The 21,759-nt window shown below is 42.0% G+C and overlaps 1 protein-coding gene across 9 annotated transcripts in view; it reads left to right on the top strand.

Moving 5' to 3' along the window:
* OGDH (oxoglutarate dehydrogenase) overlaps positions 1-7,698 on the top strand; it is a 95,560-nt gene extending 87,862 nt beyond the window's left edge. For all 9 annotated transcript variants that reach the window (XM_072633756.1, XM_072633765.1, XM_072633763.1 and 6 more), the window contains 4 exons: positions 654-726; positions 3,528-3,691; positions 5,370-5,524; positions 6,018-7,698. In XM_072633756.1, the coding sequence (XP_072489857.1) occupies positions 654-726; positions 3,528-3,691; positions 5,370-5,524; positions 6,018-6,138 (513 nt within the window). In that variant the 3' untranslated portion in view covers positions 6,139-7,698. The remainder of the gene's footprint in view (positions 1-653; positions 727-3,527; positions 3,692-5,369; positions 5,525-6,017) is intronic.
* The last annotated feature ends 14,061 nt before the right edge of the window (positions 7,699-21,759 follow it).

The raw sequence follows: 21,759 nt of genomic DNA on the forward strand, positions 1-21,759 counted from the left end.
GTTTGGGTAGAGACAAGATACAGAAATGAGGAATGAGCCTCTACTTGTGTGTGCCATGCTCTTTTTTCCTTCAGTCAGATTTCCCACCAATAAAATAGAAGAAGCATCCAAAGGGATTCTATTTTCCCAACCTTGATAAATAGGGTTGCTGTTGAGTGGTCTACTTTCTCATAGGGCATTTTGTCTTTAGTTATATCTGGGTGCCAACAATCAAGTCCCTGCTAACTTGATTTGGGAAGCAGAATGGTGCCATTGGTAAACTGACATTTGGAAGGAGGGTGAGGCAGAAGCGGCTGCTTATAACTGTGATGTGGGAGAAACAGACGGTTCCTTTTCTCCAGTCAGAAGGACTTATTAAGCCAGATGAGGGGAAACAAAGGTGTGCTCTGCCTAGGTTGGGATTTACCTCTCCCTCAGTCTATGCCTAGTAGCCCAATGTAGTGTGGGAGACAGAAAGAGGAGCTAGAATTGCATTTTTTTCTTCCTTTTTCTGCCTCCTCTTTTTCCATGGACAACCTGTTGTAAAGAGTTGGGGTGATTTGCAATGTACAGGATCTTGTTAATGAAAACAGCAGCCTAGGTACTTTACCCAGCTCCCTCCTGGAGTGCTCTGAATCCAGCCTGTCGTGAGTTTTCTCCCCACTGTATTTCAGTTGATCGTCTTCACTCCCAAGTCACTGCTGCGTCACCCTGAAGCCAGGTCCAGCTTTGATGACATGCTGCCAGGTAAGAGAGTTAGGAAAAGTGGTTCCCTGGCACTCTCTTAGAGGAGTTTATTCCTCTTTCTTTCTCCTGACTCCAGGGAGGGTAAGCTTCCAGTTGTGCTGCAGGGTTCTTGGCATGAGGCAGGCTCCCTGACACTGGGGCCCAGGTACTTCCTTGGTGACTAAGCCTGGAAAGAACACCTGCCCTTGCTTCCTGTTTTTTAACTGGTCATTTGTTTGGTTACTAGGGCCAGGGTGTGGTGGCTTGTCACTTCTCTGTGGGCTAGAGGGTTATTTCCAAAGATAAGTAAGGCAATATTGAGAAAGAAACGAGTTACCTTTGCTGAATTCAAGGTGCCAGACCCAGGTGAAATATGTACCAGAGTACTTAAAGAATGAGACAATATGGTTGCTAAGCCACTATTCTTAATCTCTGAAAGATCATAGGAAGAATGAAAAACAGGCCACAGGTCTGAAGAAGAGTGGATGTTCATTTTCAAAAAGGGAAGAGAGTAGAGTCTGCAAACTCTAAGATAGTGAGTTTAACTCATGGAATTCTGGAGTGATTAGAGGAACAGGAAGTTTTGAGCTTCAAGAAGACCTGCGAGGTGGGGGGGTGGGGGGGGTGGAGATATGATAGTTGCCAGGTAGTGTTTGAAGGACCACCAGTCTCAGAGAACTGTTGGTCCCATTATTTTGTCCCTGAGGACAGAACTAGGAGCACCAAGTGAAGGCTTCAGAAAGGCAGGCTTAGGCTTGATGTAAAAAAAGCTTCCTAGAACTGTCCAGAAGTGAAATTGGAATGGACTGCTTTGAGAGGTAGTGGGTTCTTTCTCACTAGAGGTCTTCACCCCTCACTAGGGGTCTTCAGGGGAAAGCTGGATGAGCACATAACAGGTATGTTGCAAAGGGGATTTTTGTTCACTTGTTGGTTGGATTAGGTAATGTCTGAGCTTCCTTACAATTCAGAGATTCTGTGATTCCCTCAGAGGTATTTATGGGCTCCATATTAAAGCAGCTATAAGAAACCTACCCGGGAGTTTGGAAAGTCTGTAGTCCAGGCTTTGAAAATTGAACAGTAGCAAATATGATCTGATGTAGTAAAAAGGACAGTGGACTGTTGGCCAACTAGTTGTGTGACCTTAGACACACTCTCTGGACTTGAGTTTCCTTATCTATAAAGTGAAGAGATAAGAATACATGATCTCCAAGGTCGTTTGAGACATGGAGGAACTGTGTTTCTGCCTACAGGGAAGATGGCTATTTGATTTCAGAAGAAAAAACTATAAACAGTTAACCTCAGCAGATAGATAGAGTACTATTAATGGTGAGGTAGACTTAATTAGTCCAAGTGTCTTAAATTCATCTGAGTAATAGCCCTGTTTGTTCCTCAGTTTCTGAAGTCTTTGAAGGGTTTTAGAAACCGTGGCATTTTGTAAGCATCTATAATTCCTTGTGGACCCTGAATCCTGATGTCCTGGTCTCAGTTTTTGTCATGGGCTTTACCATTTTCACTGTGTTTTGACAGCAGTTTGTGAATGCCAGTGGCATCTTTCCCCCTTGTTCATGAATGGAGAATGTGGAATACAGTTGTCAGAACAGGAGACAACAAAGACAGGTCCCATGTCTGAGGGGCGGTGTCTTGGCGTTGTGAGTCTTTTTTGAGCAGGGCAGCTCACCCATAGGCAATTGCCCCTTTTGAGATACAGGGAGAATTCCAATTGTGGAAATATGAACAGTGTCTCCCTCCCCCCACCGCCCCCAGGCATCTCTCCAGTGTAGAGATTCCCAATCCTGAGAATCAACATGAGGATCCATTGAACCTTGCAGAACCTGCACTGTAAGATATCTTAGCTGTACTTGCAAGTGGGTGGGAATCCTCATTCTTCTACTCTCCACCCACTTCTCCCTCCTAACGGGTATGTAGCCACCTAGCCACCTTTGAGTGCCTGCCTCACTACCAAGGGATTTCCCTCAAGCTTTTCTGTGCCAAGAAGAATTCTTTGCCCTATCATCAAGTCTTCTTTATATCATACAAACTTTATGCAAATTGCATCTGTTACTGATTGATTTCTTAGATCAGAGGGGTCAAATACAGCCCTGGCCCAGTGTGGCCTAAACCAGATTAAAATGTCATTGAGAAATGTTTAACAAAATAAACAAAAATACATTAAAACATAAATATTAAGTCAGTATGCAGCCTTCAAAGATCCTTATATATAGATTAGTAGGTCTCATTTCTGTTTGAGTTTGACACCACTGTCTTAAGTGATTTGACCCTTATACAAAGGCTATATTTGGATAACGGACACAAGTTGGACTGAAGAGCTTGATGTTTTGTTGTGGATATACTAAAAGTTATACATATAAAATCACAGTGGATGTAGACAAGCTCAATATGGATGTATTCATCCAAGCCCAGGATATTAAAACTAGGTAGGACCTCTTAAAATTTGAAAAGGGTAGTTTTTTAGGAAAAATGAACATTACTTGTCTTAAGATGTATTAGAACTTAGATAATCCATTACTCTGAAAGGTTGAAAGTAAGCTTCCAAGGAAGGTATTTAGTTAACTCTTGGGTGATAGAGTCATCATTGTGTATCACATATACAAACTATCCTCCCTTAGGGTTTCCATTGCTGCCCCTCAGAGACAGAATAATAAGTCAGATAGGCTATGGGTCTGACCTCATTCATGTGTGGCATTCGGGGGAATTTTCTGATTGGTATTTAAGAGGATGGCAGTGCTTCTCGGGTGATGATTGGGACCTCTTGCTGACTGAATTTTCAGAGATAACACTATCCCATGTGGGCTCTGTTCTAGGAAGCAACTTCTTGCGGGTTATCCCAGACAGTGGCCCTGCATCCCAGAACCCAGAAAAAACCAAGAGACTTCTCTTCTGTACTGGCAAGGTGTACTATGACCTTATCCGAGAGCGAAAAACCAGAAACATGGAGGCAGATGTGGCTATCACCAGGATTGAGCAGGTGGGAGGAAAAGATCAGCTACTGCTTGTATATGTTGGCCTATTTTGTAGTGACAAGAACATGACCCGCTTGTCTGTTTGCTCTTGTGAAGAAGTGGACCTTCCTATACATCCACCTTTCTCTCCAGCACAGTATAAGCCCCCTGAAGGCAGGGGCTTTTTTTCTGATATCTTTAGCAACTAACCCAGTGCCCTACACATAGCATGCACATAAAAAGTTATTGTTAAATTGAAATATACCTGATTTCCACTCTCTTCCTTTAATCTTTGTATCATCATCCTCTAGGACAATGCCTTGCACACACATAGCAACTGCCTAATAAATGTTTGAATCAAATTACAACCTAGAAAGGCTCCCTAACTGGTTCTCTCTCCACCCTCCATCCCCAGCACATACGCATAATTATATTGACTCTGTGTACATTTCATATTTCTCTGTAGACGTGGCATTTTTTCCCTAATAGAATCAAAGCTTTTTTTTTAAATAATTTGTTTTCAGTTTTCTACAATCATTTCCATAAGTCTTAGATTTTCTCCCCATCTATCTCCCTCCCTCCCCAAGACAGTGTGCAATCTTACATGGGTTCTACACATACATTCATATTTAATACATTTTCACCCTAGTCATTTTGCATAGAAGAATTAAAATGAATGGGAGAAACCATGAGAAAAATCAAAACAAAACATAGTACAAGAGAAAATATTCTGCTTCATTCTTCATTCCCATTCCATAGTTCTTTCTCTGGATGTGGAAGGCTTCCAGAAAAATTTCTCAAACACTGTGGTTGTTGCTGTGTACAAAGTTCTCCTGGTTCTGCTCCTTTCACTCAACATTAGATCATATAAGTCTTTCCAGGCCTCTCTGAAGTCTTTCTGTTCATCATTTCTTATAGCACAATAGCGTTCCACTACATACTATACCACAATTTATTCAGCCATTCCCCAATTGATGAGTATCCGCTTGATTTCCGGTTTTTGACCACCACAAAGAGAGCTGTTATAAATATTTTTGTAAATGTAGGATGCCTTCGCATTTTTATGAGCTCTTGGAGATACAGTCCTAGAAGCGATATTGCTGGGTCAAAGGGTATGCACATTTTTGTAGCCCTTTGGGCATTATTCCAAATTGCTCTCCAGAATGGTTGGATCAGCTCACAGCTCCACCAATAATGAGTTAGTGTTACAACTTTCTCACATCTTCTCCATCATTTATTATCTTCCTGTTTTGTCATGTTAGCCAATCCTATAGGTATGGTGTGGCACCTCAGAGTTGTTTTGTTTTGCATCTCTCTAATCAATAATGATTTAGAGCATTTTTTCATATGATTATAGATAGCTTTAAGAATCAAAGCCTCTTAATGGCAGGCTTTCACTTTTTTTTTTTTTTTGTCTTCATATTCCTAGTGGTTCAAAGAATACCTTGTACATAGTGGCCACTTAATAGATATACAATACACACTAGATGGAGTCATGGCCACCAAAACCAGGTAGCATGAGATTAGAAGTTTCATCTTAGCCTAGGGATACCTTGTCATGAGAGTAGACACCCTGTAGGGACTAACCTCCACCCTTTACCATTAGAGCTTCATCTTCAGAGTGTTTGGAAGCAGTAAGGGGACTCATTGAGTTATCCCTGTCTTCTCCCTCAGTTTGAAGTTGTGGTGTTGTTTCCTTCCCAGCTCTCCCCATTCCCCTTCGACCTCCTGCAGAAAGAAGTGCTGAAGTACCCTAATGCAGAGCTGGCCTGGTGTCAGGAAGAACATAAAAATCAAGGTTACTATGACTACGTGAAGCCAAGACTTCGTACAACCATAGACCGAGCCAAGCCTGTTTGGTAATTATCCCTACCCCCACACCTCTCCCAAGCTCCGTATGGCCAATGTCCAGAAGGCACTCCAACCCAAAGTGTTCTTTGGTATCCTAAAGGGGACTCACCAACCTCCTACCCCTTTTTAGGGTGAATATCAGAGAAAATCCTAGGTAGGAAGCAGATAGGTGCCATTGTGGAAAGTGCCAGACTTAGGGTCAGGAAGATATGAATTTGAATCCTACCTCAGACTCTCATTAGTTGTGTGATTCTAGGCAAGTCACTTACCCTTTCTCATCCTCAATTTTTACATCTGTAAAATGGGGAAATAATAATAGCACCTACCTCATAAAGTGTTGAAGATCAAATGAAATAATAGATATAAAGAATTTTACAAACTTTACAAGAGTTATACCAACATCAGCTGCTGTTCTTGTTATCTTTGATGGAAATGAACCTGATGCTTCTGTTGAAGGAGCTAGATGAGATTCCCTGCCACTGACTGTTGTTTCCATCTCAGGTATGCTGGGCGTGACCCGGCTGCTGCACCAGCCACTGGCAATAAGAAGACACACCTGACAGAGCTGAAGCGTCTCCTGGATACTGCTTTCAATCTGGACTCTTTCAAGGGCTTATTCTAGACCTTGGCCACAGCTACTCAGATCCTACCTTCTGGCTGTCTTTATATCCATGTCTGCCACTCACCACCTCTTAACTCCAGACTTGATCAACTAAATTGTGGCACCCAGCTTTTACCCCAAATCTCTGCTCGTTCCTTACTATCCTCAGCATTCCTTCCTTCCTGTGCTTCTCCTCTCCTCCCTTACTCCCCTCCCCCCCCCAAAAAAGCTGGTCTCTTAGAAATTTTTGAAGTTATTGTTTCTTTATCAAGTAGTCTGCCTTACCTCCACCAGATGTTCAACAATCACCAATTTTATGACTGTCTTGGCTTTCTGTGAAGGTGAATAGTTTAGTGGAATAGCACCTTCTGCAGAAGCAGTAGAGGGAGAAGGTAACAGAAAGGGAAAGGGGGTACTGCTGTCATCACAGTTCTAAGGACCCATAACCTTACCAGGCAAAAAACCCTTGTGTGGTGATGTCAGATTTTTCCACTCCCTGACCTGATAAAATTCCACCCCCACAATGCAAAGGAGGAACTTTGAGTTCCCTGTATGCTGAAAACACTACCCAGCAAAAGAAGAGGTGTCTTTACTTCAGGACTAGGGTTAGGAATACTAAGTTTTTTCTGGGACTAAACCCAGAATGACCATCCAAAAGGAAAGAAGCAATCTGTTCCCAAGAGCTGGATTTTGCCATGTTCTTCTCTAAGTGGGACCTGGATGGTACCCCACCATAGCAGAGAGATGGACTCCTTTAGCTGCTAAGCTCAAGAGGAGAGAGGATAAGTCCATGTTGAGGCACTCCCAGAATCCAAAGCAGGTGGCCCAATCAGTTTCTTTCCTCTGGTATAGTTGTCCCTCATTTATTTTCCTGTGTGAGATCCCTCCTGGGCTTATTGCATGTGGTCTGCATGCCCCAATCCCTAATGCTTTAATGACCAGAGACAGCTTCAGCCTCCACTGCTTCTGTTCTTTCTTCTGCACTGACTATTTTCCATGTCACAGAATTGGCAAAACAGTGCCCATTTCTGGCACCCAAGCCCTCCATACTGCTGCCCTTTGTCCCGTATATGTACAGCTTTGCTTTAGGGGTGGAGTCTGGAGCACAAAGCTACAGGTTACGTACATCATGTGAATAATGACTTTTCTATTGGAAATGGCCTTGGTCTCCAGGCCAGAAAATTTTCCCTTCTGTTCTCAACACCCCATAAGGTATGTGCTTCTCTGACCCCTAATGTGGTAGATAAGCCTAAGTATGGCCTTTTTGCTTGTTTTCTCACCACTTCTTCCCAATGCCTCTTTTTTCCTTCCTTCCTTCTTTCTCCTTTAGCTTTTTTTTTTTTTTAAGGAAAAAAAACACCAGATTGAGACTTTCTGATATATCCTTTCCTGTGCCAAAGCAAAAGGTGGCAGGAGGTGGGAGCTGAGGGGTGGGAGCCAGGGGCAGAGATTGGTGACTGCCCCTCATCATCACTTTGATTCTTCACAGTGACAGATCTGATTTATTTATTTTGGTTAAAAAACAAACAACAGCTTTTCATCGTATTTGGCTTCATCAATAAAATAAGAAATTATCCTTGGGCCTGTCTAGCTTTCCCTTCAGTGTGGCATACTCCAGTCCTAATGCTAAGAAAAAAAAACAAAACCTTGCACTGAATTTTAGTAACTTAACCTAAGTCTGTGTGCTCCCTTTTATCATGGGAAAATGGAAGAGCAAGGCTTGGGAAAGTTTTACTCTCAGCTGATCTAAGAAATCGAGGATTTAAAATAGGAAATATGGTATTCTTGCACATCTTTATTTCCAGACCCATCATTCCTAAGTGCACACATCCATGTCACACACCATGAAGATAGCTTGCCAGTGAGATAAATATGGTTCTCATTTCCTTCTCCTTTTTGGAATTGAGAGATGGTATAGTGCTCATTCGGATGATGATTTATGCAGTCATACACTAAGCAACAATGTGTTGTCTCTGAAGACCCCTTTTATCTTGCTCTTCCCTAATTTCCCCCATACTTCCCATACCAGGATTCACTTGTAATCACTTTTATTCTGTGTAACCCCAACACACTGAGGAATCCATATTGTTGCTCTAGAATAGTTCTTAACCTTGTTTGGTATCATGGACCCCTTTGGCAATCTTTTGAAGTCTATAGACCCCTTCTCAGAATAATGTTTTTCTTTTTAAATCATAAAGGAAATACTAAATTTTAGTTCCAGCTTAGTGCAAATAAAGATGTGTTTTTTTAAATCCAGGTTTACAAGTTTAAAAACTTCCCAATGGCCTCAAGGTTAAGAATCCCATGTCTAGAAGACAGGCAATAGACAGTACCTAGGCATTAAAGGGCTTCTAGCTGGACAGGATATTTTACCTGTGTTGTACTATGGGACAGGTACCTCTCCCTCCCCTTCCTCTTTCATAGAATCATAGATTTAGGTCTGGCAGAAACCTCGGAATAGATAGCCAAAGGTAAGAGTCCAACTCCTTCATTTCATTTTACAAAGAAGGAAACTAAGAGATAAAGTAGATAGTAAATAATAGAGTCAGTGACATGATCTGAGGCCCTCTGACTCCCTGTCCAGAGAGGCTATGTGTATATCATGTATATATTTGTGTCTCTCATATATCTTAGTGCACTCAGCCACCATCTTACTGCTTTTCATTATGATTATAGGTTTGGACCTCTACCTGGTAGAGGTAAGATAATTTGCCTTGCTTAGACTATTATTGCACCCCAAAGTCCAAAAAGCTATCAAGATTACATTAATGGAACAAGTCCTAAATGCCTAAAAAGTAGTATCGGAAGCTCTACCAGAAGTATGCATGGAAAAAGGAAAGTGAGTGGATGGGATGGACAAACAGGGATGAGATCTGCCATTATTTCTGATGTGAGAATGTCCCCTCACCCATATTGTCACCCTTTTCCCATTAGCCAACATTCTTCATCCCTTTTTCCTATCACCTCCCCTTAAAGTCTTCTGTTTCCTTTTGGTAGGAACCCTGTTTCTCAGAATTTAATTAAATTCGACAAACTTTTATAACATCAGTCATTTATGATGTACCTACTATTTGCCAGGCACTATCCAGTCACTGGGGATAAAAAAAAAAATTATCTCTGCCTTCAAAAAGCTTACATCCTTTAGGGGAATCAAGCATGTAAGTAAAACAATACTGTACCTGCAAAGTACATTGTAAGTAATTATCGACAACTACTCCTCTTGTAATGACTAAGGCAGCTGCTCTTCTAATTGGAACCCTGAGACAAGATATATGGCATTTCTGTTATTAAATGCAATAAAAACATTTAGGCTTAGAGCATGAAGGCATACAGAAGAGCATGCTGGAACATGGGGACAGCTGAAGCTGACCCCCTACTGCCTCCTTGCTGTGGAGTGCTCAGGGTTCTTTCCTGAGTATTACCCTACCTATGGAGTGCTCCCCCACTCCCAGTCTATTTTTGTGTGGTGGTTTAGTGAATTTATAGTGATTTTTTTCAAGAAATGGAAGATATTTACAGAAGAAAAAAATCAAATTGATACCCATTGAATTTTGGAGGAAAAAAAGGTTGGCTCTCCCTACACAAACTGGCCACCACCACTTGTTGGCAGGCCTTAATTCAGCAAATATCTTTCCAGCACCTACTGTGCATAAGGCACTGTGCTAGACAGTTGTTCACTCAAAGAACTAAAAGGATAATATATGTGTACATACAAAAGTAATTTCATGAGAAAGACCTAGTGGAGAAGTAGCACCAAGAGTGTCTGCCTAATACTTGTTGATTGGATTTCAGTGGATGGTGGAGCTGGGCTTGAATTAGGAATGCAACAACTTTTCTCTTCCACATCCTCCTTGTTTCAATGCTGGCTGCTATTTCAGTATTCCTTTTCTTACCCTCCATTTTCAGATTGAGTTTGTGGATCTAGGTAAAAACCTAAGTTTTTTTTCTAGAACCAGAATCCAGTTTGCTATAGAAAGTCTCTCACCCATCATCATTCCCAAACCATAGAGATCTGGCTAGTAATTTAGTTGCCTTAAGAGTAGTCCACAAAGGATGTCAAACACTTCAATTCTCAGAAAATGATACTGGCATGCTTGCATTCTACAGGACACCCATGACCTCCGCTCTAGGACTTTAAAGTTTTCAATTGATGTGATACTGCATTGTGCAAAGATCATAACATTTTTAATTTTAGAGTTTGAGTTGTGCTTTAAGTTTTGAATTCCTCCCTTTCCAGTTAACAAAGAGAAGGCCAACTATTGGAAGCAGGTAGTTTCATTTTTTTTCCTGGGGGGTGGATGTCCTGGTTTTCCTACATAGACTGTTCTTCAGTGTACCTCACTGAGATGTTAATTGGCTTGCCCAGGATCCCTTTTCCAGTTGTCATTGATGGGATTTGAACTCCAGTTTTCCTATCTAAAACTGCTCCTTTTCTAATCTATTCTACCTGATCCCAAACATCCTAAATGGAAACAAAGGTGAAACTGGCCAAGAGCTGGACAGAAGTTATAGTAGAACTCCAACATTTAATCTAGAACAGAAGGAAACCAAGCCTTGAGAAACAAATGCTGGTGAAGGGGGAAAAGAAAGACTTGTACAAGGAAGAGGTGGCACATTAGGAGAGATTTGGAGTTAAAATTAAAACCCTATGATGCTTTAAAATTAAAAATAGCCATTTGTTTTTTTTATCTTACCAAGTATCTGAAATCAGTAAACTGTATCCATGTATCATTTACTTCTAGTGTTCTCTAAGACTTCTGGTTGCCTCTAACAGTTGCAGCTCTTAGTGTGGTTGAGGACAGTAGCAAACATTTTTGTCATTTTAGGAAAGGCGGGGAGGGCCTCTAGGGGAACAAAGGGACTTGCCAAAGGTCACAAGATGAGTCACAGATACAGCCAAGACCTACTGTGGCAGAGGCCCAGTCTTTTAGGAGTTTCAGTACTCTCACATTTATGTTAGAAGAGTTTGGATTTGGGGTTTAGTTTTTGGTTTAGTTTTTTGGTTTGGTTTTTTTTTTTGAGAATTCTACAACACTCTTTGGAGAAAAAAAGTCAACCTCCAGATTTTCTGTCCAGTGAAAGGGTGGTTGAATATTGACTTCACTAGTTGGAGCCAGGCTGAGAGGGACTACAAAAAAGAATTACCCAAGCTCACTCACCAGTTTACTGCTAGGAGTGGGGACCAGAACCTCTGTTTCTTGAATTGTAGACAGGAAAAAAAGTTACTGAAATGAACTGTGTGCTTCACTACTGGGTGGACCCCAGATCCAAATCAAAGGAGAGCATTAAGATGAATTCCTGTAATAGGGTAGTCTTGTGGATTAGGGGGAAGACTCTGGCTAGATGAAAATACAGTTAAGGGGATTTAAAGCTGGCTGAACCACCATAACCAAACAGTGTTAATTAATTTCTGTGTCAACTTGGAAGGTCTCTAGTGGCCAGAACTCTGTCCTTGGGCCCGATTTGGGTGAAGACATAAGCATACTTATTGAAACTGCAGATGTCACAAAGGCAGGAGGGGTCAAAAATAAGAGATGATGAATCAAGATTCAAAATGATCTCAACAGTCAGAAATGCTTAGCTGAAACTGCTGAGGTAAAATTAGGCAGAGATAAAGGAAGTTAGGAATAGAGAAGCCCTGATTTTTGTTGGAGTTCACAAAATGTTTTGGGGTTTCAGTTGACAAATTCAGTGAGAAGACCACGAAGATAGGAATCCTATAACTTGCCATTTGACCTTGGGCTAGCTACCACTCTTTAATATTTGCAAATTACTTTGCATACATCCAGTTTTGATCCTGATAAGCCTATAAGACAGATACTGTGGTGCCATTTTACAGTTAAAACAGGCTAAGCAAAGTGAAGTAATTTATCCAAGTCCAGATTTCAACCAATTTCTTTCTAACTCCAAGTGCCTCAGACATGGAGACTAATCATTAAGATGTGAGTTTGTCCAAGTCTGATTCAAACATGTATCTTAATATGGCAGTTTAAAATAATTCAGTCCTAGGTGATATGCATAGACCTGCTTCTCCACATTATATGATGTAATAATAATCTGTTTTGATCAAATCAGGGATGGATTGTTGACTGAGTTAGGGAATAGGGTGTCCTGTGATTTCATTGGTATAGGAAATTCCCTGATAAGAAAACTCCCACCATTGTAGCTCTCATTTACTTAGAGCTTCAGTTCTCCAAGTCTGATCTAGGTACAAGTTCCTTTCAGAGTTCACAAAGCTAGAAATATTTTTATAATACTAAGATATTTTAGTTTCTAATGTGGTAACCATCCATAGATATAACCTATATAAACAAAAGCTCTTTGGATTTAAGAGCATAAAAGGGTCCTAAGACTTAAAGTTTGCTTTTAGGGCAGAGATAGGACTTGAATTCGGGTCTTCTAGGTCTTGAGGCTAGCTCTATCCACTTTTCTATGCTGTCTCTCCTAGGTATTATATTTTAAAAGGAACATAAGTTGTAATGTGGCCAGAGAAGGAGCAACCAAGATGGAATGAGGTCTGGGAATCATCATATGAAGAACTTAGAGGCTTGGGGAAGCCAAATACTTTAAAAGGATTTTAGGGCTGAAAGAGACTGATATCAGAGATCTTTTCATCTAATTCCTTGCCTTTAAAGAATAGGTGAATCCACTTGTCCAAAGGTAGTAAACTAGGGAGTGGAAGAGCCAGTATTCTAAGGTAGAGAAAGGAGTAGACTTGGTCTCTGTTGGCTGTACCAAGATCAGAACCACAAGCAGTCGACCTAGCAGAGAGCAGATTTGGGGGTCCTATGAGAAAGAACCTAACCAGAGCTGTCCAACCTCTTAGGCTGCCTTGTTGGAAGCAGTTAACCATTCAGTGGAATTGTTCAAGCAGTGCCTATTTAGCGCTCTGAAGTCTGCAAAGCCCTTTCCTCACAAGCCTGTGGTGCATGAGTAATGCATGTATGATTCCAATTTCACAGATGAAGAAAATGCACTTCAGAGTATAAGTCACTCGTCCAGCAAGCCTGGAAGCAAGGCCTTGACTTAAAAGAGAAGAAATCTTTCCGTGCTACGTGGAAATACCACTTGTCAGGGAGGCTGCAGAGAGGACTTCTGCATTGGATGGGAAGCTGGACTAGATGACCTCTAAGCCCTCTTCTGGTCGTGTGATTGTACCAAAGGAGAAACGGGGATAATTGGCGGGGGGCGGGGAAGTTCCAAAAGGTTCTCTTGACAAAAGAGCGGTGTATGCATCGTGCCAGATGTACCCTCTGGCTCCCTCCACCTTTTCCTTGGCTCGAGGATCCTAGCGCGCGCACACACACACACACACACACACACACCCCATCCAGATGGGCAGATCCCTAAGGCCCCAGCACGCTCAGGAGCGCACACACACACACACACACACACACACACACACACGTACGTCCAGCTAGATGGGCAGATCCCTAAGGCCCCAGCACGCTCAGGAGGCTGCGCAGAGCAAGATGCTTAGCAGGCGTTCAGAGGACGAGGGCACGGGGCTGTCTCCCGCAGCACCATCCTCCCCCCTTCCCTGGAGAGCTCCTGAGTCTGAACTGTGCTTTCCTCTGTGTCCACCAGGCGTTCCCCTTTTCCCTCAGCCCTGCCCCAGATGAGGGGCCCGGCCTGGACTTGTGCCCAAGGTCAATGAGAGCTGGTGAAGAGTGGCCCGACCCCCTTAGCTAGAACGGCGCCTTCCAGCCCAGGCTACTCCGTGTGGCGAGCGAAGAGTTAAGAGTGGAGCTCCCCAGAGAGGGTGGGGGAGGCGGGCTGGACTGCGGCTGCGCACAGCATGCGTCCGCCCGGAGGAGGCGGGGTGAGCAGGCCGGGGGGGCAGTTGCCATGGAAACACGATCCCAAGTCCCGGGAGGGGGGAAGGGCAGGCGGGAGCCCTGCTTGAGGTTAACCCCTTCCTTCCTGTCGTCGTCCTCCTCCTCCCCCGGACTCTCTGACTAGGGGAGGGTCATGGGAGTCAGTGCGGGGGCACTCCGAAGACCTCGGGCTGAGCGTTCCTTCCCCCTTCCCTCGAGCTGCTCCCGCGCGGTCCTCAGGCCGACGCCCCTCCCCCAGCATCCACGCGCCAGCTCGGGCCCGCCAGCCCGCCGATCCGGGTCAGGCCCCTCCGGACGGGACCGGGGACGGCGGATACTAGCGGGGGACGCCCCTGGCCGGGCCGCGCCCATCCCATCGGCCCGCACCCCTCCCTGAGGCCGTTTCCCGTCGTCGCGGCTGCTTCCTGCGGGCGTGGGCCCGCTCCCTCGCGCGGCCCGAGGCCTGCCCGGCTCGGCCCGGTTCGATCTGGCCACGGGGAAAGGGAAGGGGAAGGGCCGGGGCCCAGCCCTACCTGCTTCCTGCCCAGCCACACATCCGGCAGCCTCCCCTACTCCCAAACCCCACTGACCACCGGAGCTGGAAGGCCCGGGGCCGCCTCAACCATTCCCCTTTGGGGGGCCCTGGAGTTGGAGAGAGGAGAGCTGCTGGGACCCTGCCCAAGGCCAAGGCCTGCCCCCCAGCCCCCAACCCCGCATTATTGCCACTCTATGGGCCGTGATTTGCCCCCTGGTGCAAGCTCGCAGCCCCTGGACTATAGGCGGAGCCTGTAGAATGGTCTGCTGCCATAAGTCTCTCCCCCAGTGAAATCCATCCTCCGCGAGCCTATCAAAGTGGTCTTTCCAGGATCAAATATATGAATCCTCTGTTTGGCCGTCAAAACCCTTCCCAACCTGGCTCCCTCCTACCTTCTAGTCTTAAACCTTAATCCTTCCCTCGGCCCTGCTCTCCCCCCATCAAGTGACACTAGCGTCTGTGCTCTTCCTCTTGAGCAAGACCCTTGATTCTGATTCTACATTTTCTGTCTCTATGCACAGATTTCCCTTCCTCATCTCTATCTCTTTCAAGTGCCAGGTAAAATCCAATCTTCCACAAGAAATCTTTCCAGTCCATTTTAATACTAGTGCCTTCCTTCTGTAGGTTGTCTCCAGGTTTTCCTGTATATATCTTGTTTGTAAAAAGTTATTCGGAAGTTGTCTCTTCCATTAGAGTGTGAGACACTTGAAGGCAGAGACTATTTTTTTTTTGCCCTTTTTTTTCTCCCCAACCTTTACCACAGGTCTTAGGACATAGTAAGCACTTAAGTGGTGTTGAGTGACTGACAGATCCTTCATTTTCCAGACTTTTTTAACTAGCCTTGGAATAACTTCTCTGAAACTCCCTCCGTCTTGAGTTGGAAAAGTCAAGCTGGGCTTCAAAATCCTAATTTCTCTCCCTCTCACCTAACTGCCCCCTTCTCTCTACTCATAGCCGTCACCCTAGGTTCTGGTCTTTATCTCCTCCTCCTTAGACTTGATTTATCCTCTACAAAGTTACCCAAGGATTTTCCTAAAGCACAGATCTGACAATGTCACTTCCCTTCTCAATATATTCCAGTATTCCCTATTACTTATAGGATTCAGTATTAATTCGTTAGAGGTTTAAAGCCCTTTATGGCCGGGCCCCAACCTATCTTTTACAGACTTTTTATACATTACTGCCTTTTACCCACTTCCAGTCCAGTCAGTCTGACCTTTTGATTCAAGTAACAAGGGTTGTGTCCCACATGTATATGGGGAAGGGGGGGTCACTGTGGCTCAAAGGAAGGCATAATAGACATCTCTAGACTCTTTTCCCTCCACCCTTCTCCAAGGGAGCCTTTATTTCTTGTCACAAGGGAAGTAGGAGGTTGGGGTTAGAAGTTTGGACATTCTGCTCTCCTCAGAGGGAGGGGGTACTGGTCTAGAATTACATCTGTCTGCTCCCTTAAATATTATTAGTCTAGGGATGTGATTTTCAGGTTCAAGTTAACTTCTAATTGCTGTTTCATTGATGGGAGAAGCAGGACCCCAGGCTTCATATGCAAAGCTTGACCCCTTCCCCACCTGTTTCACAATGAATTAATATAGGAAGTAAAAAGGAAACCCATTCATCCAACCCTATAATAAAACTATACATAGGAGATTATATCAGATTATACAGAATGAAGGCACTCTCCCACCAAGAACAAAATAACTCAACCAAGAGAGAATCCTAGATCTCACCCAAGGGGAAGTTCTCAGAAGTCTCTAGTGTAGCAACCTGGGGATAGGGACAACATGGAGATACCCAGTTTCTCTCATGTTGGCTTCTTCCCAGAGTTTTTTCCTTCAGCCACTATGGGGTTGGCATCTTCTGTCTTCTCTCGAAACTGAAAGCCAGATTCACCCAAAATGGCTGAAAGCCTGAAGAGACTCAACTTCAAAGAAAATTGAACCTCTCCTTTCTCACAGGTCCAGGGAAGAGGCTCATACCATACTATAACTGGGACTCCAGTGACAGTAGCAATGTTCATACATGAACATACCTATACTTTTCATTGGCCATTTCTCATTCCCTTACCTCTTCTTAATAGCTAACATTTATATAGCATTTATTATGTGCCAATCACTGTGCTAAGCACTTTACAATTATTATCTCATTTTATCTTCACAATATCCCTGAAGATAGGTGCTATTATTATCCCCATTTTACAGATGAAGAAATTGAGGCAGAAGTTAAGTGATTTGGCCACATAGTCAATAAGTATCTTAGAATCATCTCTCATAAATCAGGTAAGAAAAAGCTTTTCCAATGGAGGGGAAAAGGGAAAAGGTGAAAGGGAAAAAGTGAAGCTTACTATCATCACATTTGGCTTAAGGAAGGAATAACATGTACACTCAATTTGGTATGAAAATCTATCTTATACTACAGGAAAGTAGGGGAGAAGGGGATAAGTGGAGTGTGTGGAAGGAAGATAGAAGGGAGGGCAAATGGGAGGAGGGGTAATTAGAAGTAAACACTTTTGGGGGAGGGATAAGGTCAAAAGAGAATAAATGGGGGGGGCAGGATAGGATAGAGGGAAATATAGTCTTTCACAACATGACTTTTATGGAAGTGTTTTGCATAACTGCACATGTATAACCTATATTGAATTGCTTGCCTTCTCAGTGGGGATGGATGGAGAGGGAGGAACAGAAAGAAATTGGAACTCAAAGTTTTAAAACTGAATGTTAAAAATTGTTTTTACATGCAACTGGGAAATAAGAAATACAGGTAATGGGGGTATAGAAATCTATCTTGCCCTACAAGAAAATAGAGGAGAAGGGGATAAGGGAAGGGAAGGGTATTGATAGAAGGGAGGGCAGATTGGGGGAAGGGATAATCAGAATGCATGATGTCTTGGGGTGAGGAGAGAGGAAAGATGGGGAGAAAATTTGGAACTCAAAATCTTGTGGAAATGAATGTTGAAAACTAAAAATAAATAAATTTTTTAAAGTATCTTAGATTCTGATTTCTTTCAAGACTGAGTGGTACCACCCACATGAAGCCTTTCGTGGTCCCCCAGGCTGCCAGTACCTACTGTCCCTACTAAAATTACGATGCATCTATTTTATCTGTTTTTGTCTGTATATATGTGTACACACATACATATGTATGTGTGAATAAATAAATAAATAAATGTCTATATATTGTTTTTTCTGGTACAGTAGAAAGAACACTGACTTTAGAATCAGAGATCCTGACTTCCAATCCTGCCTCAGATGCTTGCTGATATAACCTTGAACAAGTCACTAAATCTCCTTGGGCTTCAGTTTTATCACATATAAAATGAGGGGATTGGACTAAATGACCTCCATGGTTCTTCACAGCAATAATGCTGTAATCCTAACAAAATAGGTGCCTTGAGGGCAGGAAGTCCTTTTGTTTATATCACTAGTGTGTATAGAAGTGCCTGACATATAACAGCTATTGAATAAATGCTTGTTGATGGATTGACACCATTCTCTAGTAAGGTACTTCCCAGAGAACTTCGCAATGGAAATGTTATCTATATTCTTAATGCTGTAATTTGCTTTTCTCCAAAGTAGCTCCCTTTAACTATTGGGTTGGAATCCTTGAATGGCATACTATTTTCTAGTAAAGCTCAAAATCCTAACAAATGCCCAATGAAGTTATCTCTAACCTCAACTCTATATAATGTTTCTGTCTCCTGGTATCCAGACTTAAGAGCTGTGTGAAGTTGGGCAAACCATTTCACTTCTCTTTGCCTCAGTTCATCAGTAAAAGGAGAAGGTTGAGTTAGGTGACCTCTAGATCCCTTCCAGCTCTGAATTTTTGATCCTGTGATCTCAGAACCATGTGCTTTTAACTATAAAGCACAATATAGCAGGTCAAGTGAGTTTATAATAAATATACAACCCTTCTACAACTCAGTAGATGGTCTTAGTTTCTGTGATTGAAAAATTCCTTACCTTTCAGCTAACTTGATGATAAACCTCTTTGAATGTGACTATTCCATAGAAAATAGACATATAATCTTGGTTATTCCAAGGTAAATCCATTTCTACCCAGGTGAAGGGTCAGAATGGTCTCTAATAGTCAGTGGCTCCTATGGACCTTCTGACTAGAGAATTCTTTGATTCTTATAATACTATAACAGTCCCTTATTATCTTTTCTTTAGTAACTATAAGCCATCCAAAATAATTTTCTTCCACACCTCAGAAGAGGATATAAAAGCTAAGGGGTCACTGTGACTTGAATGCCCCTGTCACTACTAAAGTACAGGCTACAGCTATGAGCGAGAACAATTTGCTTTTCCTTCTCAAAAGTACCATCTTGCGCTTGGCTCTATTGTACTCCATTCATTTTTAATTCTGATTCTCTCTTCCAAGGTGTGTCTTATTCCTCTATACCCAAACCTTAAATCAGTATCAGATGTACTGAATAGTTTTCCTCCATTGAGTTAAATTTCATAAGATTATTATTTGGGGAAAATGGACTAGCATAAATCATGGCTAGGGTTGGCAAAAAGTCTCAATTATTATACAACCAGCTTCCTATCATATCAGGCAACAAAGGTACCATGGGTAACTGAAGTACATAAATTCAACCAAATATAAGTTTAGCCAATAGATTCTATCTCTTTTCCCACCAAAATCTGTATTACAGTTGCTAACAAAAAGCAGAAGTAACTGGTTTGTTTTTAACTCCCTTAATTTGCTTCCCTTTTGGTAGAGTTGCTAATGATTAATGAAAAATGACCAAAAGACAACAGAAGGGAGGGAAAAAAAAGATCTTAATAATCAGCTAGAGGAATTTGCAACAGTCCATTGCTATTTAATTCTTCCTTTCCAGGTCAAATATCAAGACTCCCCTGAGATTGGCAAAGGCAAGGCTTTGCATAGGTATTTCTGGAATATCCATCCCAGTAGTTAGCTTCATATCCTTGGTACTTAACCTGTGGACCTGGAAATTATTGTAAATAGTTACAAAAAAGAAAGTAAAGGCTCAACAGATTCTTGTACATATCTTGGAAGTATCCTACTATTTCTCTTCTCTTTACCCCCTGCTTTTCCTAACCCTGAAAGCTATTATATGTGACCTTAGTTCAGGGGTTACCTGAATTCCCTGTCTCCAAGTATTATTTCTTAAAAGTTATCACTTCTCAGAGTATGTGGCCTAAAATAATCAATACTTAGAAGCTGAAATTTTGGCTCATTAGACTTTCAGCCTAAGTACTGATTTTGTACTGACTTAACCTGATTAAATTCAGTGGCTTCTCTAGCTATAACTGCACTTACTACTGTTTCTGTTAATTATTTATAAATAATTTTCTCCTTAATTACTTATTTCCCTGTATATATGTATAACTCCCATATATACGTATGTGTGTGTGTATGTAATAATCAGGACTTTTGATTTAAATGTATAATGTTAGTAAATAAGTATCCATTGAAAAATAACTACCAACTAAAATTAACTAAAAGTGAATTATTCTGTTAATAATTTTGAGTGCCTACCACAATGATGACAAATAAAATGGAGACAACATAGTCTTTGCCTTTAAGGAATATAGACAAACATATATTAGGTGCATAACGTAAGCAAAAAATCCAGATGAACATTAAACACAAATATGAATCCTAAGACATTATGGGAAAGATCAGAGTTACTAAAATGCAGTGTTAGTCAGAGAAGACTTTATGGAAAAGGCAAATGTTTAATATAGTTTTAAATAAGGCAAAGGACATGGTTTGAGTAAAGCATTCTAAGCAGGAGGAATAACATTAATGATGGTTCAGAGGCAGAGTTGTGTGCAATGAACAATAAGCAGATTGTTTGGCTGGCTCAGAGCACAGACTGGCATGTAACAGAAGATGAAGGCAATTAGATAAGGGAGAAGGTTCAGATGATGAGAAAGGTCTTAAAGTACATGGTTAGAAGTTTTAATTTAGTACAGGTAGTATGGAAATGCAGCAAGGACAAAGATGGCAAATAGTATTAAAGATAAATGAACAGACCTAGTAATACATTAAATCTTCACCAAAGGACCTTGGAGTAGGGAGTAAAAGGATCATGGATTTAGAGCTAGAAGGAAACTTAGGGGTCATGAAGTAGAGGTGAATTGAAAAGAAATAAAAGGTAACCCCAAGGTCAGAAGCCTGGAGAGCCTGGGAGGATAGAAATACTATCAACAGATAGTGATGGGAAATCTCAAAAGGAACAAAGGCCTGGAAGTATCTTTTGATGCCAAAGGGAGATTTGGGTAATGGTGTCTTAGAAATTTTTTTTTTAATGAATTAGAAAAAAAATGCAAGATCAGAGCTAGATGGAGCTGTATGGCACATTGCACAGGTAGATAGATAAGTATATGTAAGTGATTACATTAGCTTTTCTCAATCCTCATTCTCTTTGACCCCACAGAATTACAGAATGTTCGAGTTGGAAAGGACCTTAGAAATTTATCTAATCCACCCACCCACCCTATTTACAGATAAGAGGACTGTGTTCTAAAGAGTTTAACTCACATAACTATTAAGTAATAGAACCAGCGTTGTGATCCAGGTCTTCTGACTCTCAGACTTGATATTTGTTCCATTATACCACACTGCTTCTATGCAGTATTAGAAAAAATCTGGTCCTACAATCAGGGTACCCAAGTTCTTGTCCTGGCTCTGGAATTAATTTCACACTTATGTGTGGTGTTTTGACTACTATCTATTTCTTAGGACCCCAGATTCTTCATCTATAAACTGACAGGGTTTGGCTACATTATCTTTTAATGTTCCTTTTTGATCTGTAGTTCTGTGACCACACTACACCTTATTATCTTCAGTGACATTATATTGTCTTTGCTCTAACTTTGAGTGTGGGCCATTCCTTTATCTCTTTTACTGGGTCTTCTTCCTCATCCCACCTAAATGTGAGTGTATCCCCAAGGCTCAGTCCTTGATCCTCTATCTTTTCTATCCTGTCTCCCTTAGAGATCTCATTGACTTTTATGCCTACATTCATCATCTCTAGCAGATGACTCCCCAAGTTACATCTCCAACCGTGACCTCTCTCTTGAGCATTGGTTACATATTATCGCCAGTTGCCTATTAGGCATTCCCATGTAGATATACTACTGTACCTTCAAGCTCCACAGATTCAAAACTGAACTCATCATAGGATTATAGACTTAGAGTTAAAAGGGATCTTAGAGGTCATCTCGTTCAACCTCCTCAGTTTACAAATAAAGTCTAGAGAGGTAGTAAGTCCAAGATCAAAACAGATCATTAGAATGAAAGACTCAAGAGAGATGG

Source organism: Notamacropus eugenii, chromosome 1 (assembly GCF_028372415.1).
Source record: "Notamacropus eugenii isolate mMacEug1 chromosome 1, mMacEug1.pri_v2, whole genome shotgun sequence".
Taxonomy (NCBI): domain Eukaryota; kingdom Metazoa; phylum Chordata; class Mammalia; order Diprotodontia; family Macropodidae; genus Notamacropus; species Notamacropus eugenii.